The sequence below is a fragment of the Carex rostrata genome, chromosome 18 (assembly GCF_964058835.1).
Source record: "Carex rostrata chromosome 18, lpCarRost1.2, whole genome shotgun sequence".
NCBI classification, from domain to species: domain Eukaryota; kingdom Viridiplantae; phylum Streptophyta; class Magnoliopsida; order Poales; family Cyperaceae; genus Carex; species Carex rostrata.
This window is the reverse complement of record NC_135935.1, coordinates 1439025-1462471: the sequence shown is the minus strand read 5'-3', so window position 1 is coordinate 1462471 and position 23447 is coordinate 1439025. Positions and strand designations below refer to the sequence as shown.

General features: G+C 33.1%; 1 protein-coding gene across 1 annotated transcript; it reads right to left on the bottom strand.

Annotated features, from left to right (window-relative positions):
* Positions 1–5727: 5727 nt before the first annotated feature.
* LOC144569369 (putative LRR receptor-like serine/threonine-protein kinase At1g56130) lies at positions 5728–21918 on the bottom strand. The gene is made up of 25 exons (XM_078319683.1): positions 21671–21918; positions 15589–15781; positions 14984–15055; positions 14767–14838; positions 14575–14646; positions 14329–14400; positions 14166–14237; positions 14011–14085; positions 13533–13604; positions 12070–12144; positions 11830–11901; positions 11650–11721; positions 11480–11545; positions 11312–11380; positions 10416–10457; positions 10229–10293; positions 9936–10046; positions 9509–9783; positions 9024–9222; positions 8776–8934; positions 8093–8211; positions 7777–7987; positions 7027–7258; positions 6776–6926; positions 5728–6315 (listed from the first exon to the last, which is right to left on the bottom strand). Exons 1-25 carry the CDS (start codon positions 21780–21782, stop codon positions 5962–5964), a joined length of 3084 nt encoding a protein of 1027 aa, XP_078175809.1. The 5' UTR covers positions 21783–21918; the 3' UTR covers positions 5728–5961.
* Between the last annotated feature and the right edge of the window lie 1529 nt (positions 21919–23447).

Below are 23447 nucleotides of genomic sequence, written 5' to 3'. Positions count from 1 at the left end.
GCTAAACCGAGTCCAGATTCTCTGAAGTAACTCAAATTGAATTGGGATCTGAACCGTCCGATCAAAATCCGGATTGGCGGACCTCTTTCACATTCGTGCCAAGGCAGATCGGACAATCCGGATTCAAATTCAAAATTTGAGTTACCTTAGGTGTGCACTGCATTTTTAAGTAATATTACAATTTTAACAATATTGCTGAAATTAGTTTTCATATCATAAATATTATACGCATTTCACAAGTTGAAACTAAGTTAAATTTAAAGGATAAAGATGAGTTTATATTATTTAAAGATAATTGTGAAATTCGCTGATATGATAGAATTTTTCTTTAGCAATTGCATGAACAAAAATTCTTTGATCAGCTACGGTTAAATTGCTGGTTTGTCAGAGAGGCGCAAAAGAACTATTCGAGGCTCCGAGCTCAAAGCTGAGCTAAAGCCTAAAATACATGATTTATAGATAACTCTTTGCTTTTTTGTTCGAGAAGGAATATGCTTTATAAAGTCACAGTCAATATTAACCGATTTTTTTATTTATATCCAAAAAATAAAATAAATTTTAAAAAATAACCGAACCGGTCACCAAATTTGAAAACTAGCCAAACCGGTTAACCGTTAACCGGACCCAAACCAAATTTCCGGTTAACGGTTAACCGGACCCTTTGAAATAATCCGGTTAACCATTAACCGGAAATTTGGTTTGGGTCCGGTTAATGGTTAACCGGTTCCTAGGTCCAGTTAGTCGTGTACCGGAAAGTTTGTTTTTGTTTTTGTTTTTGTTTTTTTTTTTATAATATATGTATATGTATATGTATATGTATATGTAATATATGTATATGTATATGTATATGTATGTATATGTATGTATATGTATGTATATGTATGTATATGTATGTATATGTATATATATGTATATATGTATAGATATGTATATATATATGTATATTTATATGTATATATATGTATATGTATATATATGTATATGTACAATATTTGTACATATACATATATTATATATACATATACATATATTAGTTATATTAGTTTATAAAAAAATAAAAAAAAATCAGTTATCATATATTATACATGTATTATATTATATTATATATACATATACATCTACATATACATATTACATATACATATACATATATTACATATACATATACATATACATATTTACAAGAAAAAGTAGAAGATTACAATTCATGCAACATATATATATACAAAACCTTTTGTACACTCAAAATCAATTTCGTAAAAAAAAATTAATTATGAGAAAATATTTATACTAATCACTCAAAATCAATTTCGTAAAAAAAAATAATTGTAAGAAAATATTTATACTAACCACTCAAAATCAATTTCGTAAAAAAAATTATTGCATATTATATGAATTTACAATTGCTCTGATATCAAATGACAGTCTTAATAATTCATGACGTGTTTTGCAATTAAAATTAAAATACTAAGATATCTAAAAAAAAAAAAAGCGAACCGCCCGTGGGAATAACCGGACACTCTCCATATATTATATTATATTATATATTACATATACATATACATATATTATTAAAAAAAATGAGTTTATAAAAAAAAAAAAAACAAACTTTCCGGTACACGGCTAACCGGACCTAGGAACCGGTTAACCATTAACCGGACCCAAACCAAATTTCCGATTAATGGTTAACCGGACTCTTTTAAAGGGTCCGGTTAACGGTTAACCGGTTTGGGTAGATTTCAAATTCCACAGCCGGTTCGGTTATTTTTTTAAATTTAATTTTTTTTTTGATATAAATAAAAAAATCGGCAATATTAAAGTTCGTCAAAATTAAATAGATATTTCGTATGTTTTACTTTATTTACACAAACTACGTATCAGTTTTATTTTATACAATTTAATAATTTTAGATAGATTGTGTCATTTTTTTCTAATCGCTCGATTAATTAATATATTTTCAAATTTGCACCAATTTTATACATGACCCTAGGGGCGGAGTAAAGAAGAGATAATAGGGTTAATTGACTTTTTTTTTTATTTATATATGAATTTTTATATAATTTAGAGTAAAATCATAGTATTTTAAAATTAAATCTCTTTTCTCTTTAAAAAAATATATATATATGATTGATCTCTATATTTATTTGATTCTCATAGTTCGAAAATCTTGCTCTTTCCAGCGTAGTCCTATCTAAAATGAGAATATTTTTTAGCTTAAACAAAGATAATTCTAGCGTATATACATTGTATATACATTTTATAGTGCATTCACTTAATATCTTATATAGGGATGGGCTAAGGTGTTTTGTAAAGCACGGATCATTTGGTGCTTTATGCCCTTCGGTGTTGTTGTTAAGGTCTAAATAACTGATTTAAACTGCTCAATATGATAGGTATATTGAAATGTCCTTGGAGATCAAAATTTTCATTTTTTTTATTTTTTTTACCATTTTCTTATAATTTTTTAAAACCGTTTTTTTTAACAATTCAGAATTATATGAAAAAAATAATGATTTTCAAAAATTCTAAAAAATTCCAAAAAATGTAAAATTTGGTCTCCAAATACATTTCAATATAGATATCATATTGAGCGGTTTAGATCAGCTGTTTGAACTTTGACAACAGCATAGAAGGGCGTAAAGCACCAAATGACCCGTGCTTTATAAATCACCTTAGTCCATCATATATATATATATATTAAATTACATGATTTAAAAAATATTATATAAATAAGAAGATATATATTAAATTTGAGTCAATTTGAAATTTAATTGGCAATTCATCATTAAGCCATAGAAGTTTCATTATTATATATTTTATAGAAGTTAAATATCTTTTAGGGTAAATACGTTGAAGGTCACTAAATTTTGTCTTTTGTTACAAATTAGTCACTTAAGTTTGATTTGTGTCTCTATAGTCTATAGCCACTGAAATTTTCATTTGTTTCAATCATTCTAAATAGCTATTATCGCGTCATCATGAGAAGGTTAGAAAAATCTATAACGAATAGCGTAGCTATAGCAGAAGTTATCCTACATAGTGTTTTTCTTTTAAAAATTATATTATGTAATTCTACTAATTATTAACATTATCTAAAGTCTCCTAGAGCAACAAGTAACATCAAATTGATTAAGGAATTATAATATTCAAATTGAACTAGTGCAAAACCTAAATTTCTATTCAAAATAGTCCTAATAACATCATAAACTATATATCTTTTTTCTATTCAAAATATCCTAAGCATCATGACATAAATTAATTATATTTTATACTAAAAAAAACATAAGCATCATGTCATAAACTATATATATTTTTTGTATTTAAAAGCAAATGCAATTTGAATTAAAAGAAAGGTTCGGTCCTTAATTTTTTTTTTCAATTTGGACCTTGCAATAAAAGTCTATGTAACATAGAGTGCGCTATTTGCGCTACACGCTATGTGCTATTGTGGACTGCTATTGCTGCTATAGTGGTCATAGATGAAATAGCATTTAAGGTCTGAAAACGCTATAGCGCCGCTATGACGCGTTATTTATTGGTCCCAATCAAATCACTCTATAATTTTTCCATAAAAAAAATAAGAAAAATATAACTTTTCCATTAGTAGTTTGGATAAAATGAAGCATATTCCATTATTATTTTAGACGGAATGAGCATATTACATTAATATTTTGAACATAAAAATTACAGAGTGACTTCATTGGAATAAATGAATAGTTCAATAGCTATAGAAGGACAAATCAAACTTAAGTAATCAATTCATAACAAAAGACAGTTTAGTAACTTCCAACAAAATTTATCCTATCTTTAAAATCGATCCAAATTTGATGCACAAGCTATTTAAGAAATGAAGAACACATATGTCATTTTTTATTTGAATAACAACAATAATAACCAAGTCTTTAGTCCTAAACAAGTTAGAATAAACTAGAAATGAAATCCAATCATAATTATAAAGTCAAGGCAAATAGTAATAAGATAGTAACAACAACAACAACAACAACAACAACAACAACAACAACAACAACAACAACAACAATAATAGCAGCAGCAGCTTTACTAATAATAATTATGGTGTCAATAATAATAATACTAATACTAATATTAACTATATTTTGCCTAAACTATAGATCGTAGGGCCAAAGTTCTAAGTTGTACTGTTTGTTCTTGAATCACTAGTCATATGACCTAAGGCTTATAATAATGCCCCTAAACAATCCCTAAACAATACATCCTAGGTCATGATTCTGATACATAGATCGCTAACTTCAGCGCGCTCCTATTCGAAGTCAACTCCTTAGATACATTCCATTCCTTCAAGTCCCTTTTTCACTGCTTTGTCCAATATCAATCGTGGACGAACTCTGCCTCTTCTTGTGTTTTCGATACGACTTATAATTCTAGTATGCACCAGTGCCTCAGGAGGTCTCTGTTGGAGATGCCTAAACCATCTCAAGCGGTGTTGGACAAACTACTCTTCAATCGGTGCTACCCCAAGTCTGTCACATATATCATCATTTCTAATTCGGTCCCGTCTTGTATGGCCATAGCTCCACTGCAACGCATCTCCACTTATCTTCTAGACGTGTTATCTTTTAGTAGCTTATTCTACACCATACAAACACCACATGCCTGATCGTCGTCCCGTGAACTTGCCTTTGAGCTTTTGTAGAACTTTTTTGTCACATAGGATGCCAGATGTCTGTCGCCATTTGACCCACCCCGCTTGTATCCTATGGCTAACATCTTCATCAATCTCGCTATCACTCTGCAGCATTGACCCCAAATATTAAAAGGTGTCCTTCCTAGACACTACTTGTCCGACCAAAGTGATATCGATCTCCATTATCTAACCTGACACTGCTAAACTCACACTTCATTTAAATACTCAATTTTAGTCCTACTAAGTATAAAATCATTCGATTCTAAAGTATGTCTCCATAACTCCAATTGCCTTACCTGATAGCTTCTATTCGGTTTTTCAAAAAACAACTCTAGTTGCCTCTCAACTCCTATCCTACTATCGTCAATTAGCACCACATCATCAACAAAAAGCATACACCAAGGGATCTGTCATTGTACGTCCCTTGTAACTTCATCCACCACTAGAGCAAAAATGTAAGGACTTAAAGCTGATCCTTAATGTAATTCTATCTTAAAAGAAAAGTCGCTGGTTTCACTATCGCATGCTTTGACACTAGTCATGACATTATCGTACATATCTTTGATGAAAGTAGCGTACTTTGCTAGAGCTTTCTTCTTTTGGAGAACCCATCACATGACCTTTCTCAGTACTTTGTCACATGCTTTCTCCAAGTCAATAAATATAGATTATTCTTCTCCTCCCTATATTTTTTATTTGAATAAGAATTTAAAAATATCAAAGAAATATAGGTTGAATGCATGCTATAACTAGACTTGATGTATAAATCATATATTTATACATTTATACAATTTTTATAAATCACTCGCGCTGGAGTAGTGCTACATTAAAACCTTACTTCAATTTGGTAGAAATCCCGATCGTTCGATCTACTTCAGCACAGGTCAATTTTAGTAGAAATTTTAATTTAAGACATTATTTATATTATTTTATAACTTAAATTTATGTTTTAAGTATTTAACATTCTAAAAATTTATACTGCTTTAGTCTCTACCCTAAAAGGCTAGCCCTCGATTTTATAATGCTTTAGGTGATATCTATCAAGTTACAAAAAGAAGTTTCAATTTATTACGCTAATTCGTTGTATATAATTTTGCATGAATCTCACATACAAATTTTCATTTTGCTTTAATCAGTTTACTGCTCAGTTTGTTTCTTGTATCAAGCACACAATTTTAACTGAGTATATTTCAAACACAATATACTTGCCGCGCATATTGTGCTACAAATATTTATGGCATACTCACAAGTAATAATACTTCACAACGAGGTTCAATCATGGTAAACTCATCATAAGCTCACCTCCCATCCGCAATTATTGAATCCATCAACGCATCTGTAGAATAAGAGTAAGAAGTTCCAGTCCCACTAGCTTCTTTACTTTCTGAAAATTCATTGGTTGAGAAATTATGGCTTGCTAAATCCTTGAATTGCCATTCAGTCAGGTAACTTGGTCTAGCAGGTATTTCAGTGACTTCTGTGTCGCCTGTTAAAATTGATACAACACGGGGCATAGACGGGCGCTGGTGTAGCGACGCCTGGGTACAAAGCAGGGAGACCCCTATAAGCCTGATAACTTGTTCCTCATTAAATGATGTGATTCTTGGGTCTACTAATTCAAGCGCTCGTTTATTTTCGTATAAGCTCCATGCCTGTTGAGAGGCAAATATAATTAGTGTTGTTGGTATTCTGTCCTATACATTATTACCTTTTCCCTTGGTCTGGTACATGGTATACTATATGTACAATGTACTGATTGGCATTTATTTTATTTATTTCCCTCACTTTGTACTTGGGCTACTAAAATTTCTTATGACTACATTAAGTTTCCATTGTGGAAACAAACTACAAAAGTATTGGTATTCTAGCCTTACCAGTATGTACTTCCTGGTACTAGCACATACATCACGTGTGAATGGAAAAGTTAAACAGAATGCATCCTGTTCCTTTAATTAGTTGAGGTAGGATTGGAATTTAATAGTTGCAAAAAATAGAGACCTTCTGGAATCTCCAGATATTTCTAAATTAACCAGAAAAGGCTATCTATCCACTTCTAGCATAGTCCATTTGATCCAAAAATGGGTCTAGATTGTAGATGAAGATAGTATATACCCAGTCAAGAAGATAAATTTGATCTGGTTCTAGGGTTGAGTCCGCATTCGGGCGACCGGCTACAACCTCCAGTGCAAGGACCCCAAATGCAAACACGTCTGTTTTCTCTGTCAGATGGCCTCTCATTGCATACTCCGGTGCAAGATAACCTCTGTGAAAAAAAAGGGAGAAAATAAAGGCAATCCATCTATTACTATAAATTTCCACAAAATTATCCAATTAAAAGATTAAGATGAAGTTTTGTTCCATACATCGTTCCAGCAACTCTAGTGCTCATATGGGACTGCTTGTCATCATAGAGTTTAGCCAATCCAAAATCAGAGATTTTAGGGTTAAGATCCCCATCTAGTAGTATATTGCTTGCTTTGATGTCCCGATGTATAATTTTCACAGCAGATTCCTCATGCAGATATGCCAAACCTTTGGCAACACCTAGGCATATCTCATACCGAGTGGGCCAATCAAGAAACAAGCCGTTCTTTTCTGAAATACAAAAATAAATTAATTAATGAACAAACAAATGAATCCATAAGAATGGTTTGCTTTATATTGGAATAAGGGTGGTCAGTGGGTAAGAACCAGCCTTCGGTCTAGTGGCAAAGGCCCCTCATCCGTATGGGAGGTCCCAGGTTCGAAACCTGAATGGGGGAATCTCTTGTGGAAGTGGAGTACAAATCAGGGGAGGAAAAGTTGTGGAGTAATATTTGAAGATTTTCGTTCTTAAGCAAAAGTTCGGAGACTTAATTGCTAAATTGACTGTCAAGCAAGGTAAATTTGGGGTAAATTTATTCATAAAAGAAAATTCGAGGGTTAGTCAGCTATAATGCCGTTTAGCTAAAGCACAATAAGGTTAATTTGAGGGATATGTTAGGCCAGGCTAGGTTATACTCAAGGATTGTTTTAAAATAAAGACTAAAATAGGGTTAATTAGAAAAACAATGTTAAATGAGGTATAACATCACAATAATGATTGCCAGTTGATATTCTTGCTCAACACATACTAAAGATGGCTTGATCAAGGCTCCGATTCTCCAAATATTCATAAACCAAAAGAGGTGTGCTGCTTTCAATGCAACAACCATATAGTTTGACCAGGTTCTTATGCTGCACAGCTGAGATGGTGGAAATTTCTGTCACAAACTGTCGCTTTCCTTGGTGTGATGTTGCTGCTAATTGCTTAACTGCCACTACCCTGCCGTCTGGCAATGTTCCCTACACAAGAAAATAAAAAGAAATAAAAAAATGACCAAATAGAAAGTTGTACACTTGTGTTGGCAACAAACAAAAATTGAAAGAAGAAAAGAATAGAAGGAAAACCTTATAAACAGGCCCATATCCGCCTTCTCCAAGGATGTTACTGGCACTGAATGTTTCTGTAGCAGACTTTAGCTCAGAATAACTAAACACATCTGGCCTATCAACCATTCCCAATAGCTCTGAAAATTTTGGGAAAGATGGTCAGCAAGAAATAAAAAAAAGAGACTTCATAATAAAAAGAAGATCCAAATTATCGCTCATGATCCTAATACAGATCAAAACTCATTGGTCAGGATCAGTGTTAACATGATATGTGAATATGCAGTGCATTGTTGGATATGTATGTGATTTTTTTGTAATCTAGGCTGCGAAATCGTGAGGGGGGCTCGAACTCTCGACCTTTGGGTAGCCACAGTCTTAGGACCCCCTTTCCTAGCCAACTATGCTACCGCCCCATCTTGGATATGTATGTGATTAGATGGCATGTTTGGGTGCATGCAGGTCAAATCCAAGATTAGATCTCAATTTTATGTACCTAGCCATATCAGTTTCTGTTGTAGCAGCACATACCAATTAGTATGTATAAAATTGATTATGTTCTTTTACTGTTTCATTTTGGTGTTACTATTTTAGCCTGGCAAATAAATTGGATCTATTACTGGCAAAAACCCCTGGTACAAGACAAACTGACAATAGTAATGCAATATCGATAGAAACATCAATAGGTACATTGACAATAATACCTTCATCCATTTCTTTGTTTTTAATCTTGTATCTCCAAACCAAAACTGCAAGCACGACCAACAAACCTGAAACCACCACTGCTACTACTATTCCTACAATCAGACCAGTTTTGCTCTTACTCGTACTCGGTTCAGTATTTGACACCGTAGGAATGAAGTCTGAAAATTTTTCAATAATTAAAAAACCAAAAGCACATAAATGAGACAACACAGATTTTTTTTCTTGGGGATTGGGGTTGTGAATTTACCAGGAGAAACACTGATAGCTGATATTGCAGGTCCATAGTAGCCTTGTGTTGGTACACAACATGTCCCTTTACCAGCCCAAAAGAAATGTATCTCCATGAAATTATTTGTTACAGGTATAGTATAGTTCTTTACAACTGCTACAAAGGATCTTCCACCTGCTTCTTTTCTTATATTGAAGTCTTTTTCTTTTAAAGCTCCCTAAAAATAAGCAAGAAAGAAAAGTAGAAGTAAGGGAGAGATGGAAACAGCAACACATCATGACTGCTTTGTGCCGTATCAGATCGTTGGTAGCACTAGTAAAATTGTAAAATTGCAATTCCTGCTCCAATCAGTCATGGTAGTACAGGGCGGAGACCAATAATTCACACTTTTTGTTTGGTTTTGATCTTGTGTGTTTCTTTTTACCATTACCACACTAGCTGGTAATGAGCCCATACTGCTAAAAGTGGCATATAAATTTTGGATAGAAGCACAATGCAAGAACCTGGATATAGATATCAAAAATCCTTCTGCCTGTACTTTCCCATTTGGGTGGAGGCAGGTTCGGGTAGGCAATCTCAGCGAATTGGAGTCTAACAGTATAATTCCCATTTTCAAGGCCAATCCCGTAATATCTCAGAGAAGATGCTGACATGCGCGAGTTTTGGAAAAGTTCAGAATCAAGCGTATTTTGAAATTGGGATAGACTTCCAATTATGAAAGTGTTACTGGATGCTTCTGCAAATGCTCCCACATTGCTTACTCCCCATCTTCTTGCATCTGAAAGAAAGGAAAACAAAAGATGAATTGTTTACTGGTTGCACATGGTACATTTTGGGTGGGTAGGGGAGGTTTACTTCTGCATTATTAGTACAAATTAGTATTTCTCTGCATTATTGAATTAAGAATTCACTCTGCCTGCTAGCATATACCTGTCACATAATAGGAAGCAGCTGACAGGTTGGTGTTATCGGGTTGGTACCCAGTGCCATCTTGAGCAGTTAAGGAATGGGCTCCACCACATCTAATTGCAAAGGAGGAATCTGAAAAGTTAAAAAAAATATTTGAGGGTAATTCCGGGAAAGTGTAAGTGTTTGTACAGGAAGGAAAAACAGCTGCAATAGAAGAAGTGTATTTCCTGTTGTCTTCTTGCATTGGTATACAAAAAGTGCTGTGTGCACATTGCATAATTGTAATTCTTTTTTTTAGGTGATGGGGGACTCACACTGAGGGTTACCCTTGAAGCAAGGAATATCTCGCTGAAGGCATTGCAATCCTGGTGGGAAATTACTACAATTAATAGGAAAACTAATTAAGAAACAAAAGGGTAAACAATTGAGCCTATACAGAATATTTTGTAGTACCATCATCTTAAATTGATTGATCTTATCAGAATTAAGAAGTGGAATTACCTGCTGGAGTAATCTATGACGAAGTTGTTGGCCACCAAATTCCTTCGGATAAAAAAACAGAGAGAATAAATTATGTTACTGCTTGAAAGGAAAACAATCAATTTGTGGAACATGGAAACTAAAAATAATGCAACCAGGGGCGGACCCAGTAAGGGCCTGGGGGGAACTCAGATCACCTCCGGTACTGTAAATGAGAATCAATTAGAATTAGTGGATCCAAACCGTTCTTTTAACCTGGCACAAATCTTAAAGGAGACCCCCTACATCTTCAATAGGCACCGGATTGAGTTTGGCCTGGCTGAGAGTAAATCTGGACCATAAAGTTGTGGGCCCCACTTTATAATACTTGAGAGGATACTTGTTCCCCGGGGGTGGGGGTGGGGGGCAATTCTGATTTGTAATTGAGGTCAAATTTAGGGTTAAAATTAGGATAAGTTCGTTGAATTCTGATTTGTAGTTAAGATTGTAGGATTATAAATTAAAGCATTATAAATTAGAAGTGAGAGCACTGAAAATTATAAGTTAGAGCATTGTTTTTTATCTAGTATCCGATTAGCTAATGGGTTTGAACCTGATTAGTTATTTCAATCCAATTCACTATTTTCTTGGCCCCCACTGATGAAAATCCCAGATTCCGCCCCTGGATGCAGCTGAGACATTTATCACAAACCCAACATCCCTTCGAAAGTACCGAACAGGAAAGACTGTTGCGCATTGAAATTTTGATAACAGAACCTTTTGCTGGACATGTGGAGTGAAAAGCAAACTCTTACTAACTACAAGGGCTTTGAGAAAAACAACGGAAACTTGTGAATGATGAAGCAATGCAACAAAAGAAGGCGGCTTTGCTTGATTATCAAAACAAGAATTAAAAAAAAATTAATGAGAATACTTACAACTGTAAATTGTTGTCTTTATTAACCCAAGATGGAAAACTGCCTGAGAGCTGATTGTATGACAAATCTCTGTAAAAGTAAGTTAATGTAGTGAATTATTCATGAATTATAATACATGGATTTAAATAAACATTCTATCATCTTATTATAATATCCATGGGGTATTACATGTTAAGTAGAGAGGAGCTTTTTCCAGATGGCAAGCTTCCTGTGAGGCTATTGTTCCCTAGAAATCTGTCAAGCAAATAACTAACAAAATAAGAACACTCCAGAAGCCTTTTAAAAAAAAAAAAATTAAGACTGTGCAAACATTTAAGAGGACAAAAGGGATTTCTTACAAGTAGTTGAGGGTGCTTAAACTAAAAAGAGACTGAGGCAACTGGCCTGATATATTGTTGAAACTCAAATCTCTACAAGCACGTAACAAGAAATTGGAATTAGCAGAACCACCGTGGAAAAATTAAAAATGCCCTCTATTTAAGAATATTGATAAAATTCTTAAAAAAAAAGATTCATACAGTTTCTGTAAACTTCCAAACTGTGAGAAGTCGATAGGGAGGGAATCGGATATCTTACAATTCCTCAAGATTCTACATGAAAAACAATTAACACTTGAGTTATTTCTAGACCTATCTTGTGATCAATAAGCTCCTTGCTCTGATATACCATTGAAAAGCTAACTCACGCAAGGAGCTTTATGTCAACAAAAAGGATAATAAGGGCATTAAATGCAAGTTCCTCTGAAATATAGAACATACAGAGTGCTCAAAGATGACATGTTCTTAACAAAGTCCAGTGTAGAGCTACTACCATTTATTATGTCACCAATCCGTCTACATAGAAAAGAAAAATAAGAGAACTGAATAGGTTAAAAATTAGCAAAGTAATGCAATTGTTTGCTTCCTCAATTATGTGTGTTTTATTCATGGATTGATGCAAGTAACTTTGTACACCCCCTTTTTAGCCCTGGAATAATCATTTTTATAATTTAGGATTGATAGGGCTGCTGGGCTGCTTCCTTCATCTACGGTTTCTCCCTCTGACTCTTCTACATCTAGCTCTCCTCTCTAGTTCTCCTTCTGATGATGCACTAGATAGTAGTCATATCGATAGCAATACTGTGTTGTAATAACTTTAGGTGTCTTCTACTACTACTATGTTACATGCTGTTTAGCTAGCTGATATTAGGTTTTATATTTTATTAGATGATGGAGTTGTGAACTCTCTTTTATTGCTTGCATGAGGCATCTTATTGCCGGATTTTGTAACTAAACTATTATTGTTTCGTAATGAAACAGGGGAAAGTATCCTCTGCGGAGTTTTTCCGTGCGGAGCCTTTAATCTGGTCCGTTTGTTTCGAATCGGACGGACAAGATCAGATCTTGCCCGAATTTTAAAAAAACTCAAAATTTGGTGAATCCTTAATCCAGTCCGTCCGATCCAAAACGAACGGACCAGATTAAAAGCTCCGCACGGAAAAACTCCGCAGAGGATAGCGTTCCATGAAACAGGTGGGTATCCTCACTCTTGTCAAAAAAAATCCATTTGCCATCAAAACATGCATTTATAATTGCAAGTATACTCAGAAAAACACATAATGTAGCTTTTTAAGCACAAGAATAGGGTGTTTATCATCTAGAGTGTTGCACCAAGCTGATCCATGGTCATCCGATTTATAGGGAGTGAATTTTAATGGAGGTCAAGTGAAACTCAGGACTGTCCTCCACTTCAACTTGTGCAGTGTAGGAGAGGATTTCAACACTAAGAATTTGAGCTCACCTTTTTCTTTGACATCAAGAAATTTTGTATGGTACTTGATAGGGCTCAGCCTAACTCTTTGCCTATGGGACATAAAGCTCTGGGCTTAACTAGCATTATTAAGGTCTACAAAGTCGATCTAGGGTTCGCTCTTACCCACTTCATGCGACTTGTTCCCCGAGATTGGACAAAAGACATATCCGAATAAAATTGCTGAGATCACTCTCTTTGCTGTTATAAATAAAGACCTCCTGCCGTATTAAACTTTTTTTTTTTAAAATAGCATAATTGTTTGTATTCAGAGATATACTATTATCACCCTTTTGTGAGCCTCCAAAGAGCACATAAAGTCATGTATTGGCTTTCAATATTGAGCATTATTTATGGATCACAAGTCACAACATCTTTTTCTGAGGTAACTCTTATGCACAACTATTATTGAGGAAATGATTTTATGACTTACAGGCTGGTTAATTTCACAAGGTTGGCAAGATTTGCAGGAATTGGGCCTTGGAAAGAGTTTCCTTGAAATCTCCTGGAAGTCATATTTTTGTGTTAGAAAAATGTTCACACCAAGCAGTATAAATATACCAAAGTGGAAAATTTAACAGAATATTGTAACTACTTTCCAATAAGATGTTGCAAGATTAAATTCCTTTGCACATGATTATACTAAAGCAAAGAGAGAACCAGACTACTATGGTATGGTGGCTAAGACAATGCCCTCCATACGGGAGGTCACAGGTGTGTAACTCGGAGAATCTCTTGCTAATATTTAAAGTTGGGGTGCTTAATTCCCATATTTATCTCAGGAAAAATTATACTAAAGCAAAGATAAAAATTGTGGCAGTTCATTATACCCATGCATGAACATACACACCAGAGCATCAGGCATTTACACGCATGTAAAGGTATAGATGGTATGCTTAATAGAAACTTACAATTCTGTCATACTTGTCCAGCTAGTACCAATATAATCTGGTATTTTTCCAGTGAAAGCATTGTCACTTGCCCACCTGATAATCATTAAATGTTCTCAGATATGATAAAATCAATCAATAAGAGAAGTGATAAGCAAGAAGGATAGAGATGTTACAAGATTTGCATGTTTGTGAGCTTGGAGAGTGTTTCTGGAAGTTCACCCGTGAGACCTGAACTATCCATGTACCTGAAGAATTGAAACATCAAGAGATGCTTGATTACAGTATTATCAGCCTGCCCCAGTTCTATTTATTCCTTCAATAAAATTGACACCTTACCATTGCTGAAGGCTAGTCATGTTCCCAAATTCGTCAGGTATTGAACCGCTAAAATTGTTAGTACCCATCCCCCTGAAATAATTATATTTTTTTAATGAATGAAACAATTGATTTTGGTAATTTTTCACAGTCAACGGGTCAGTCCTGAATAATGAGTGCTCATATATAACCTATTGTACTATTATGGCAATAGATATTTTCATTAATGTTTAGCTTATTATTTAATTGGGGAAAGAAAAGCCTTACAGGATATTGAGGTTTTGAAGATTGGCCAACTCCTTTGGAATTGGACCCGACAATGCATTGATACCAAAAGAGCTAATTATTTTGAATATAAAAAAGGTATCGATAGCATTAGCGAAGCAAGTATATGCATAACAAACAAATATATTCCATATAACAAAGCAACTTTTATTCTCGATAGAAAATAGCTCTTACAGGACTTGCAGTCGACTCAGGTTCCCAATGAAAGCGGGCACAGGACCCGTTAAGTAATTCTGATCCACTTTACTGAAACAAGTTAAAAGGACAATTTTACAAAAAGGGGTAATACGGAACATCTTGAGTTCTAAAATTACATTCTGAAAGCAAAATTAAAAAGGAAAAAAGTGTGAGAAAAACAAAAGAATACAAGACTTTTTAGCAATCTTCTTACAAATAATTGAGATATGTGAGATTCTGGAGCTCATCTGGAAGAGTGCCTACCACTTCCAATGCATACACTCTCCTGTTATAATTCAAAGAGCCAAAACAAATAGATTAAATACTAATGACACAAGTACTGTCATTCTTGCAGCCACCAAATTTAAATTTCTGAGCAGCCTCTTCAATGTATAGCTGGAGATATTGAAACATCCCAGAGAAGTTTTTCCAGTAGAATAATAAAAATCTTCTATGGTGAAGTGAAATTATTTGTTTTGCAAATGGCACATCTTGGGATTTTATTTTGTCGGGTTAATAGACCGAAAATTGGCCAACATAGCAACACAGAATATACACAAGACTGAAATAGAACAACCAAAGAGAAAAAAAAAAAAAAGGTAGCAAGGTCAAGCAAATTTTGTATCCTTATGGGTTTTTTTTTTTTTTTTTTTTCAATGTGTACATCAATGTTTCTCAAAAAATGGGTACATAAATATTATATGCCTAAGTTTAGAGAGTATCATGCAAAAAAAAAAATTTAGATGGAATGTTATACGGGTGCTAAATTTATATCGGAACATACCAAAATCCCACTATAAAGTTGTCAGATGGACTTACAACTTGGTAATATGACAGGTTTTGCTGGAGTTGTAGGTACAATCACATTTGATGCCTGGGTTGAATTCTTGATTATTGTCCAGGTCTTTACTGTCATCAATCGCCCACCCGCTACATGGTTCACCACTTATGTTCCATGTTGATGCTGGTGCCTTCTTCCCCCACCTTGCCAGTATAGTATTTAGTGCAGTCACTGCATCAAGAGGAGTAAATAGATAATTAGACATGCATAAGAGTAGAATTAAAATGCCCCATTGTTTTCGTGCCCCCCTCATAACCTATGTTCTTATCTCTATTTTCAAAGTACAAATATTTGACACCAAGCGTTCAACAATATCTTTATATTAAAATGTGCTTGGATACCAAATTTTATATTTTTTTGAAACTTCTTTACTGTTCTTTTAGATAGGTACAAAATCAGAAGATTTTGGGCCACATATTAAAATTTGGTCTCCAAGTACATTTTAATATGGATATCATGTTGAACGGTTCAGATCGGCTATTTGGACATTGTAAACAGAAATAAGGATACGGAGCATGGTTGATGCACAAAAGCCATGGGGCATTTTAACCCCACTCTATGAATAAATGGTACAATTTGGCTACTAGATAAGACCAATTATGTTTGTGATCTAAGATGCAATTATATAATTTTCAATGTGTGTGGATCAAACAAGCATAGAAATAAGGATCCACGATAGGAATATATCATCCGAAATATTATTTTTTAATTGAGGAGGGATCCAATTACACCCTTTTTTGGTGACACTAGATTGCACCCTATATTTACAAAGTCCAAACAGTTGATCCAAACCGTTCAATATGATGGATATGTTAAAATGTGCTTGCAGATCAAATTTTACATTTTTCTGAATTTTTTTACTATTTATTAGATGGGTACAAAAATTCAATGGTCTGAAATCTGAATATAGCGATTTTGTTAAATACTTAATAAAAAGTAAAAAAATTCCAAAAAATGTAAAATTTGATATGGAATCACATTTTAACATATCCATTATGTTGAACGGTTTGGATCGACTGTTTGGAATTTGAAAACTTTGAAAATGGAGAGTGTAATTCGGTGTCACCAAAAAAGAGTGTAATTGGATCCCTCCTCTTTTTAATTATTAGTTTTTGCATAAAAAAAATTGAGTTCACATTATGATCACTTAATAACAGCTTATTATGGCTCTCTTCGACATCTCTCTAACTCAACAGATGGCCTATTTTGTTTGGAAATGGAGCGAAATTGAAATTTCTCAATGACAATGCATAACATTTTAGGAGATACGAGGCATAGAGTTCATTTTCAGAAGTGGGGTTGGAACCAGAGTAGTTTTGTTGAAGGAAAACAGAACTGGAAACAAGAAATTGATTGCATTGCTTGATTGTTTTGTTTTGTTTTTAATTCATCATGTAGTTTTATTTAGAATGTTTGTTTATTTTTTCCTTCATTTATGTAATATAATGTTTGAACTATGTTTACTATTTAACTTTTATTTATGATAATGTGTTGTCCATTGGTAATTGTCATGGCTTTCCAATGATCTGCAATTTAAAAAAAAAAAACAAACTGAACATTGTTTATTTATCATAGTCCAAATAAAGACCTACCAGTTGATCATTTTGTTCCTCTTTTCGTAAGAAAAATACAAGTCTTATCACATCCAAAATTCTAGATTTAATGCTAAAAGAAAATTTTGCAGAAATGTTCTTCTATGTCAAGTTGTTTTTGTAACTTGTAAGAAATCACATGTTCTGGCAAGTGCAGCAAAGTCCCTCCATTGTTGGAGAAAGTTTCTCTGGATCCCTAACATTAATCAAACATCTAAGGCTACTGGATGGATCTACAGTCAAGCCAGATATGCTTACTTTTTTTTTTTAATTTTAATCATGTATATTAAAATTTAATTAATTTTTTTATAAGTTTCATATAGTCTCCTCATAAAATGCTAAATGTGATCTTGTAACTTAGTGGTTGTGAAGACTTGTTCAAATCTCAGTAACCACACATTGTGAAACTCCAATCTAAATTTTCTAGTTTTGTCCATGGTATATAAAATTTTGATAGAATTAACAAATACATTCCAATTAATAGTCTATTAAAATGCAATTTGCCTTTGGACAAGGCCTCAGCAATGTAATATTAGGGTTAGAGGTTATAAAAAAGAGACAAGAAAATATGCTATGTACATTTCATCCACCCATTTATCAATCCTAATTAATGCATACATAGAATTTAAAAGAAAATTGAAAAACTTATTATGTGAATAATGAGAGATTGGTCTAACCTCATAAAATCTTTTTTTTTTTAGAAATGATGGATGGTACTTAATTTATAATGTTTACGTAGCTATCGCATTAGGCTCAGTCTCTTTGTTAGTGGTTAGAAACTAATGATTTCAAGTTTTAATTATTGATCCGCATTTTGTCAATTGTCGTGGGATCCGTTTGTAATTTTTAAGATGTTAGGTTTTTTGCACAATTTATGGACAAGACAGGGACTATGCGGGAAGTTCATTACCTATGCGGGCTAGGCGGCCATCCCAACCTTTATTAATTTGGTGAAATTTATTTATTATTGAGGAATCTTGATTTAGGAGCGTTCGTACAGTTGTGTATTTTGAAAAATAAATAAATAAAGTTATAATACCCCTCGGTCAGTTCCTCTCCAAGTTGGAAAGGCCCACCAAACAACCAATTTGGTTGAACCAATGCATTGGCAGATTGACTTGGCGGTTTTTATAAAAGTTGGCCAGAAAACGACAAATTATTTGTTGTTATTTATTTCAGGGATTCTGAATCTTCTGTGGCTCAAACTAACCTTGCCTTATGTGTGATCATCTACAGAATATAAAAGTCCTTAAAACAATGGTTGGTACTTGGTCATTGATCAAATCGCTCAAATGTCAATAGCATCTAAAATATTTGACTTGAAATAGATGATCTTAATTTTTTTTTTAGTTCAACTAATATATTACATACATCATATCATGCAATTACAAAAATTCTAACTTTTATTTTATATATTTTTTTTTAAATTTCAATTTCATTTCTAATTGTCTACATCAGGAACCCCTCAGTTCCTCTTATTGATGGAAACTAGATAGATCGATGCTAACACAAACATACCTTAAGATAATGCAGAGGTGTTTAACTACTTCTATAATTAAAAAAAATATCATCCGTAAAAAAAATTAATTGAAATTTCCTTTTATGTTTTAAGTTTTTATATAGTTTAGCCTCTTTAAATGTATGCTTGTAATCTAAGATTAGAATTCTACTTTATGATTGTAAAAACTTGAGCTCAAATTCTAATAACAATATATTATGCATTTTCATCTAAATATATATATATAGAGAGAGAGAGATAGGCTAATATCAAAACGTTTGCACCAACCCCTCCCGTGCAACCAAGTCATTTTCCGATTTGCAAAGTCCAAATGACCGATCCGAACCGTTAGATGTTTAATCCATATTGAAATGTGCTTGGAGACCAAATTTTATATTTTTTGGAATTTTTTTGCTATTTATTAAGATGGTTTGAAAATCGCTGTTTTTATTAAAATTCTGCACCACTGGAAAACAGTGATTTCAAACCATCTTAATAAATAGCAAAAAAATTCCAAAAAATGTAAAATTTGGTCTCCAAGCACATTTCAATATGGATTAAACATCTAACGGTTCGGATCGGTCATTTGGACTTTGCAAATCGGAGAACCGAACCGTTTGTTCCTGAGTCCAGGAACAAACGTTTTGATATTAGCCAATCTCTCTCTCTCTCTCTGTCTCTCTCTCTATATATATATATAGAGGTAGGCTAATATACAATCGATTGTTCCTAGCCTCCCGTGCAACCAAGTCGTTTTCTGATTTTTAAAGTCCAAATGATCGATCCAAACCGTTAGATGTGATCTTCATATTAAAATGTGCCAGGAGACCAAATTTTATATTTTTTGGAATTTTTTTACTATTTATTAAGCTACTTTGAAAATCGCTGATCCAACGGTGGCTTAACCAAACAGTAAAATCAGAAGCTGCCGTTGGATCAGCGATTTTCAAAGTGGCTTAATAAATAGTAAAAAAATTCCAAAAAATGTAAAATTTGGTATCCTAACACATTTTAATATGGAGATCACATCTAACGGTTTGGATCGATCATTTGGACTTTAAAAATTGAATAACGACTTGGTTGCACGGGAGGCTAGGAACAATTGATTGTATATTAGCCTACCTCTATATATATATATATATAGAGGTAGGCTAATATACAATCGATTGTTCCTAGCATCCCGTGCAACCAAGTCGTTTTATGATTTTTAAAGTCCAAATGATCGATCCAAACCGTTAGATGTGATATCCATATTAAAATGTGCTAGGAGACCAAATTTTACATTTTTTAGAATTTTTTTACTATTTATTAAGCCACTTTGAAAATCGCTGATCCAACGGTGGCTTAACCAAACAGTAAAATCAGAAGCTACCGTTGGATCAGCGATTTTCAAAGTGGCTTAATAAATAGTAAAAAAATTCTAAAAAATGTAAAATTTGGTCTCCTAGCACATTTTAATATGGAGATCACATCTAACGGTTTGGATCGATCATTTGGACTTTAAAAATTGAAAAATGACTTGGTTACACGGGAGGCTAGGAACAATCGATTGTATATTAGCCTACCTCTATATATATATATATATATATTATGCATTTACACATATTATGTATTTTACATTAAAGCCTCCCGATCTAAATTTTCTAATTTCATTCCTGAATGTTGGCCGATTTTTCATGGATGCTTATCATCTCTATCTCCACAAAATTTTGTAGTAAGCTCACAAATTCAGGGGTGGACCCAATACAAGCCCTCCTCAGATTTTGAAATTTTATAGTGATCTATAGATCCGGACCAACTTTACCTCCCTTGAATTTTATTTGTCAGCCTCCCTATGGAATCCTAATTTGTATTTAGGATTTAATTTAGGGTTAAAATTAGAATAAATTTCTTGAATTATGATTGATAATTAGAATTAAAAATTAAAAATTGAAAATTTAAAGTCAAAGTATTGAAAATTTAAAGTCAAAGTATTGAAAATTATAAATTAAAGTATTGTAAATTTAAAGTTAGAGCATTGAAAATTACAAGTTAGAACATTATTTTTATCTAGTCTCTGATTAGCTAAGCGAAAATACTAAATCTGCCTCTACACAGATCCGGGTCATAAACTCAAATTTTTCTATACTTATTTTAGCAACACTGGGAACATTATAAGCACCCCATATAAAAAACTCTGAAATAGTCTATTACAAAGAAATGTACCAGAGAATCTGAACTTTCTGCATATGAGATGGCCTGGCTTTTGTCACCTAATGTCTTTTATTTAGTCCCTTGACTCTTTGTTGCCAGTTGCAACATGTGTTCAATTAATTAATACAGGACAAACAAAAAAGAACCGACTAACCCAGCATTCTAAGATAATATGGAAAATTACAGAAGGGTAAATGGAAAGATAATATCAAAACCATACGAAAGCACTGTGCCTCCAATTGAAAAAAAAAAATGAGAAATTGTTAATTCTAACTTATGTAGAACATGATGAGATCATCGAATTAAATTCAGGTGATAAATATGATTTGGAAAACAAAATATTTTTTCTTAAAAGTGCTAGAATAACTTTTAAAACGTTGGCAACTTTGAGTATCTTACTTAGATTTGCAATTCGACAAATATGTACTTACATATTTAGTTACATTTTTGCTAAAAAAATGTTGATTTGTATGTCTGATTAAATTTACAAAGTATATAATCTTAGATGTACAGCAGAGGAAGGAATAAAAAAACTCGATAAGTTCATTCCAATGATAAAATTACAGGAAGGAAAAAGAGCGAATGCTTTTATATATGCCCCTATAAAACGTTGAAATAGAAGAGCTGCCATATCACATAACCTGGCCCCAAAACCTCTTATGAAATATACAAGTACAAACAATTTTATTTCGTGATGCTGCAAGAGTTCAAAATTGACTGTATATATGATTTCACCTTGAAATAGCAATTAACTTCTATGAATCTGGAGATACATACCTTCAATTGGGTCTGTCGTCGCTTGAGCAGATGCTTTTCCCGCATTATACAAGATTGCGAGGCTTAGGATAAGTATTATTCCCAAGCCCTTCCTCAATGGAGTGCATAGCATCTCTCTCTGTCCCTCTTCGAAATCCCTTCTTTGTCTCTCTGTCTCTCTCGAGAAAGCTTGCCAGCGGCTGCTGAGGTTTGAAAATAAAATAAAAGACAGTTCTTTTTCGAGTGGGTAGGAGAGAGATATTTGTGCTACTGTGCATACAAGTTGGTAACTTGGTATGGTCCGTATGGACCCGAATCTGCTGAAATTTCAAAGAAAATTTCCGGACCCTGCAATCCTCCTCTCTCCTTATCTCTCTCCTCTCACTTCTTTCTCTCTCATCAGAGTTATGGACCCGAATCTGCTGAAATTTCAAAGGAAATTTCCGGACCCTGCAATCTTCCTCTCCTTATTTCTCTCCTCTCACTTCTTTATCTCTCATCAGAATGAAAGAGAAAGAAGAGAGGAGGATTGCAGGGTTCTTGAAATTCTCTTTGAAATTTCAACGGATCTGACTTTAATTTGGCTGAGTTTTTTAAAAATACTCAAAGTTATTAATATTTAATTATAAATAATCAGAAGTTTGAAAAAATTATATTTTTACCCAAACCGTAAGGAAATTTTACGGTTTGGAATTTTTTTTTTTTTTTTTGCTTTTTTTTTTTGAAAACAGAAAATTTTTTTTGTATTAAAATATTAGAAATATTGAATATATTTCTTTGAAAATAGATAGAATACAATATAATTTGATTTATTAGAAAGACTGCAACAAATAACCCAGATCAATATTTTTCAGATCGGATTTTTCGCGGCTGTAAGAAAAATTAATATATTTCTTTATGTGTTATTGGAAAAAAATAAAAATAATTAGATTCTGAGTTATTGATCCCGGTTCAAAAGTCACTTCTAGGTAATTCAGAAAATATTGTGATCCTTCTAGTACATTTAATTTATAAAAAGTTGTATCTATTTTTGAAAAAAGTCAAAAACTTTAATTTATTTAATTATTGTTTTTCAAAAAGAATTCTCAAAATAGATATAACTTTTTATAAATTAAATGTATTAGAAAGGTCACAATATTTTCTGGATTACCTAGAAGTGACTTTTGAACCGGGATCAATAACTCATAATCTAATTATTTTTATTTTTTTCCAATAACACATAAAGAAATATATTAATATTTCTTACAGCCGCGAAAAATCCGATCTGAAAAATATTGATCCGGGTTATTTGTTGCAGTCTTTCTAATAAATCAAATTATATTGTATTCTATCTATTTTCAAAGAAATATATTCAATATTTCTAATATTTTAATACAAAAAAAAATTTCTGTTTTCAAAAAAAAAAAAAAAAAAAAAAAAATCCAAACCGTAAGGAAATCTTACGGTTTGAATTTTTAATTCAAACCGTAAAATTTCCTTACGGTTTGAGTAAAAATATAATTTTTTCAAACTTTTGATTATTTATAATTAAATATTAATAACTTTGGGTATTTTTAGAAAACTCGGTTAACTTGGTATAGGTATAGAACAATAGAAAAATAAAAAAATAGATCTCGTTTAGGTCATCATGGAGTAGTGTTTTGCAAACGGTCCGGGCACGGACACGGATATACACGGGCACGGACATCACAGGCACAAGGGTACAATGGGCACGGGCGCACGGGTTTTTTTTTTCAAAAATCACGCCCTGCCCGTTTAATACCCGTGCCCGTCACGGGTTCGAGGGCAGGGCGGTCTG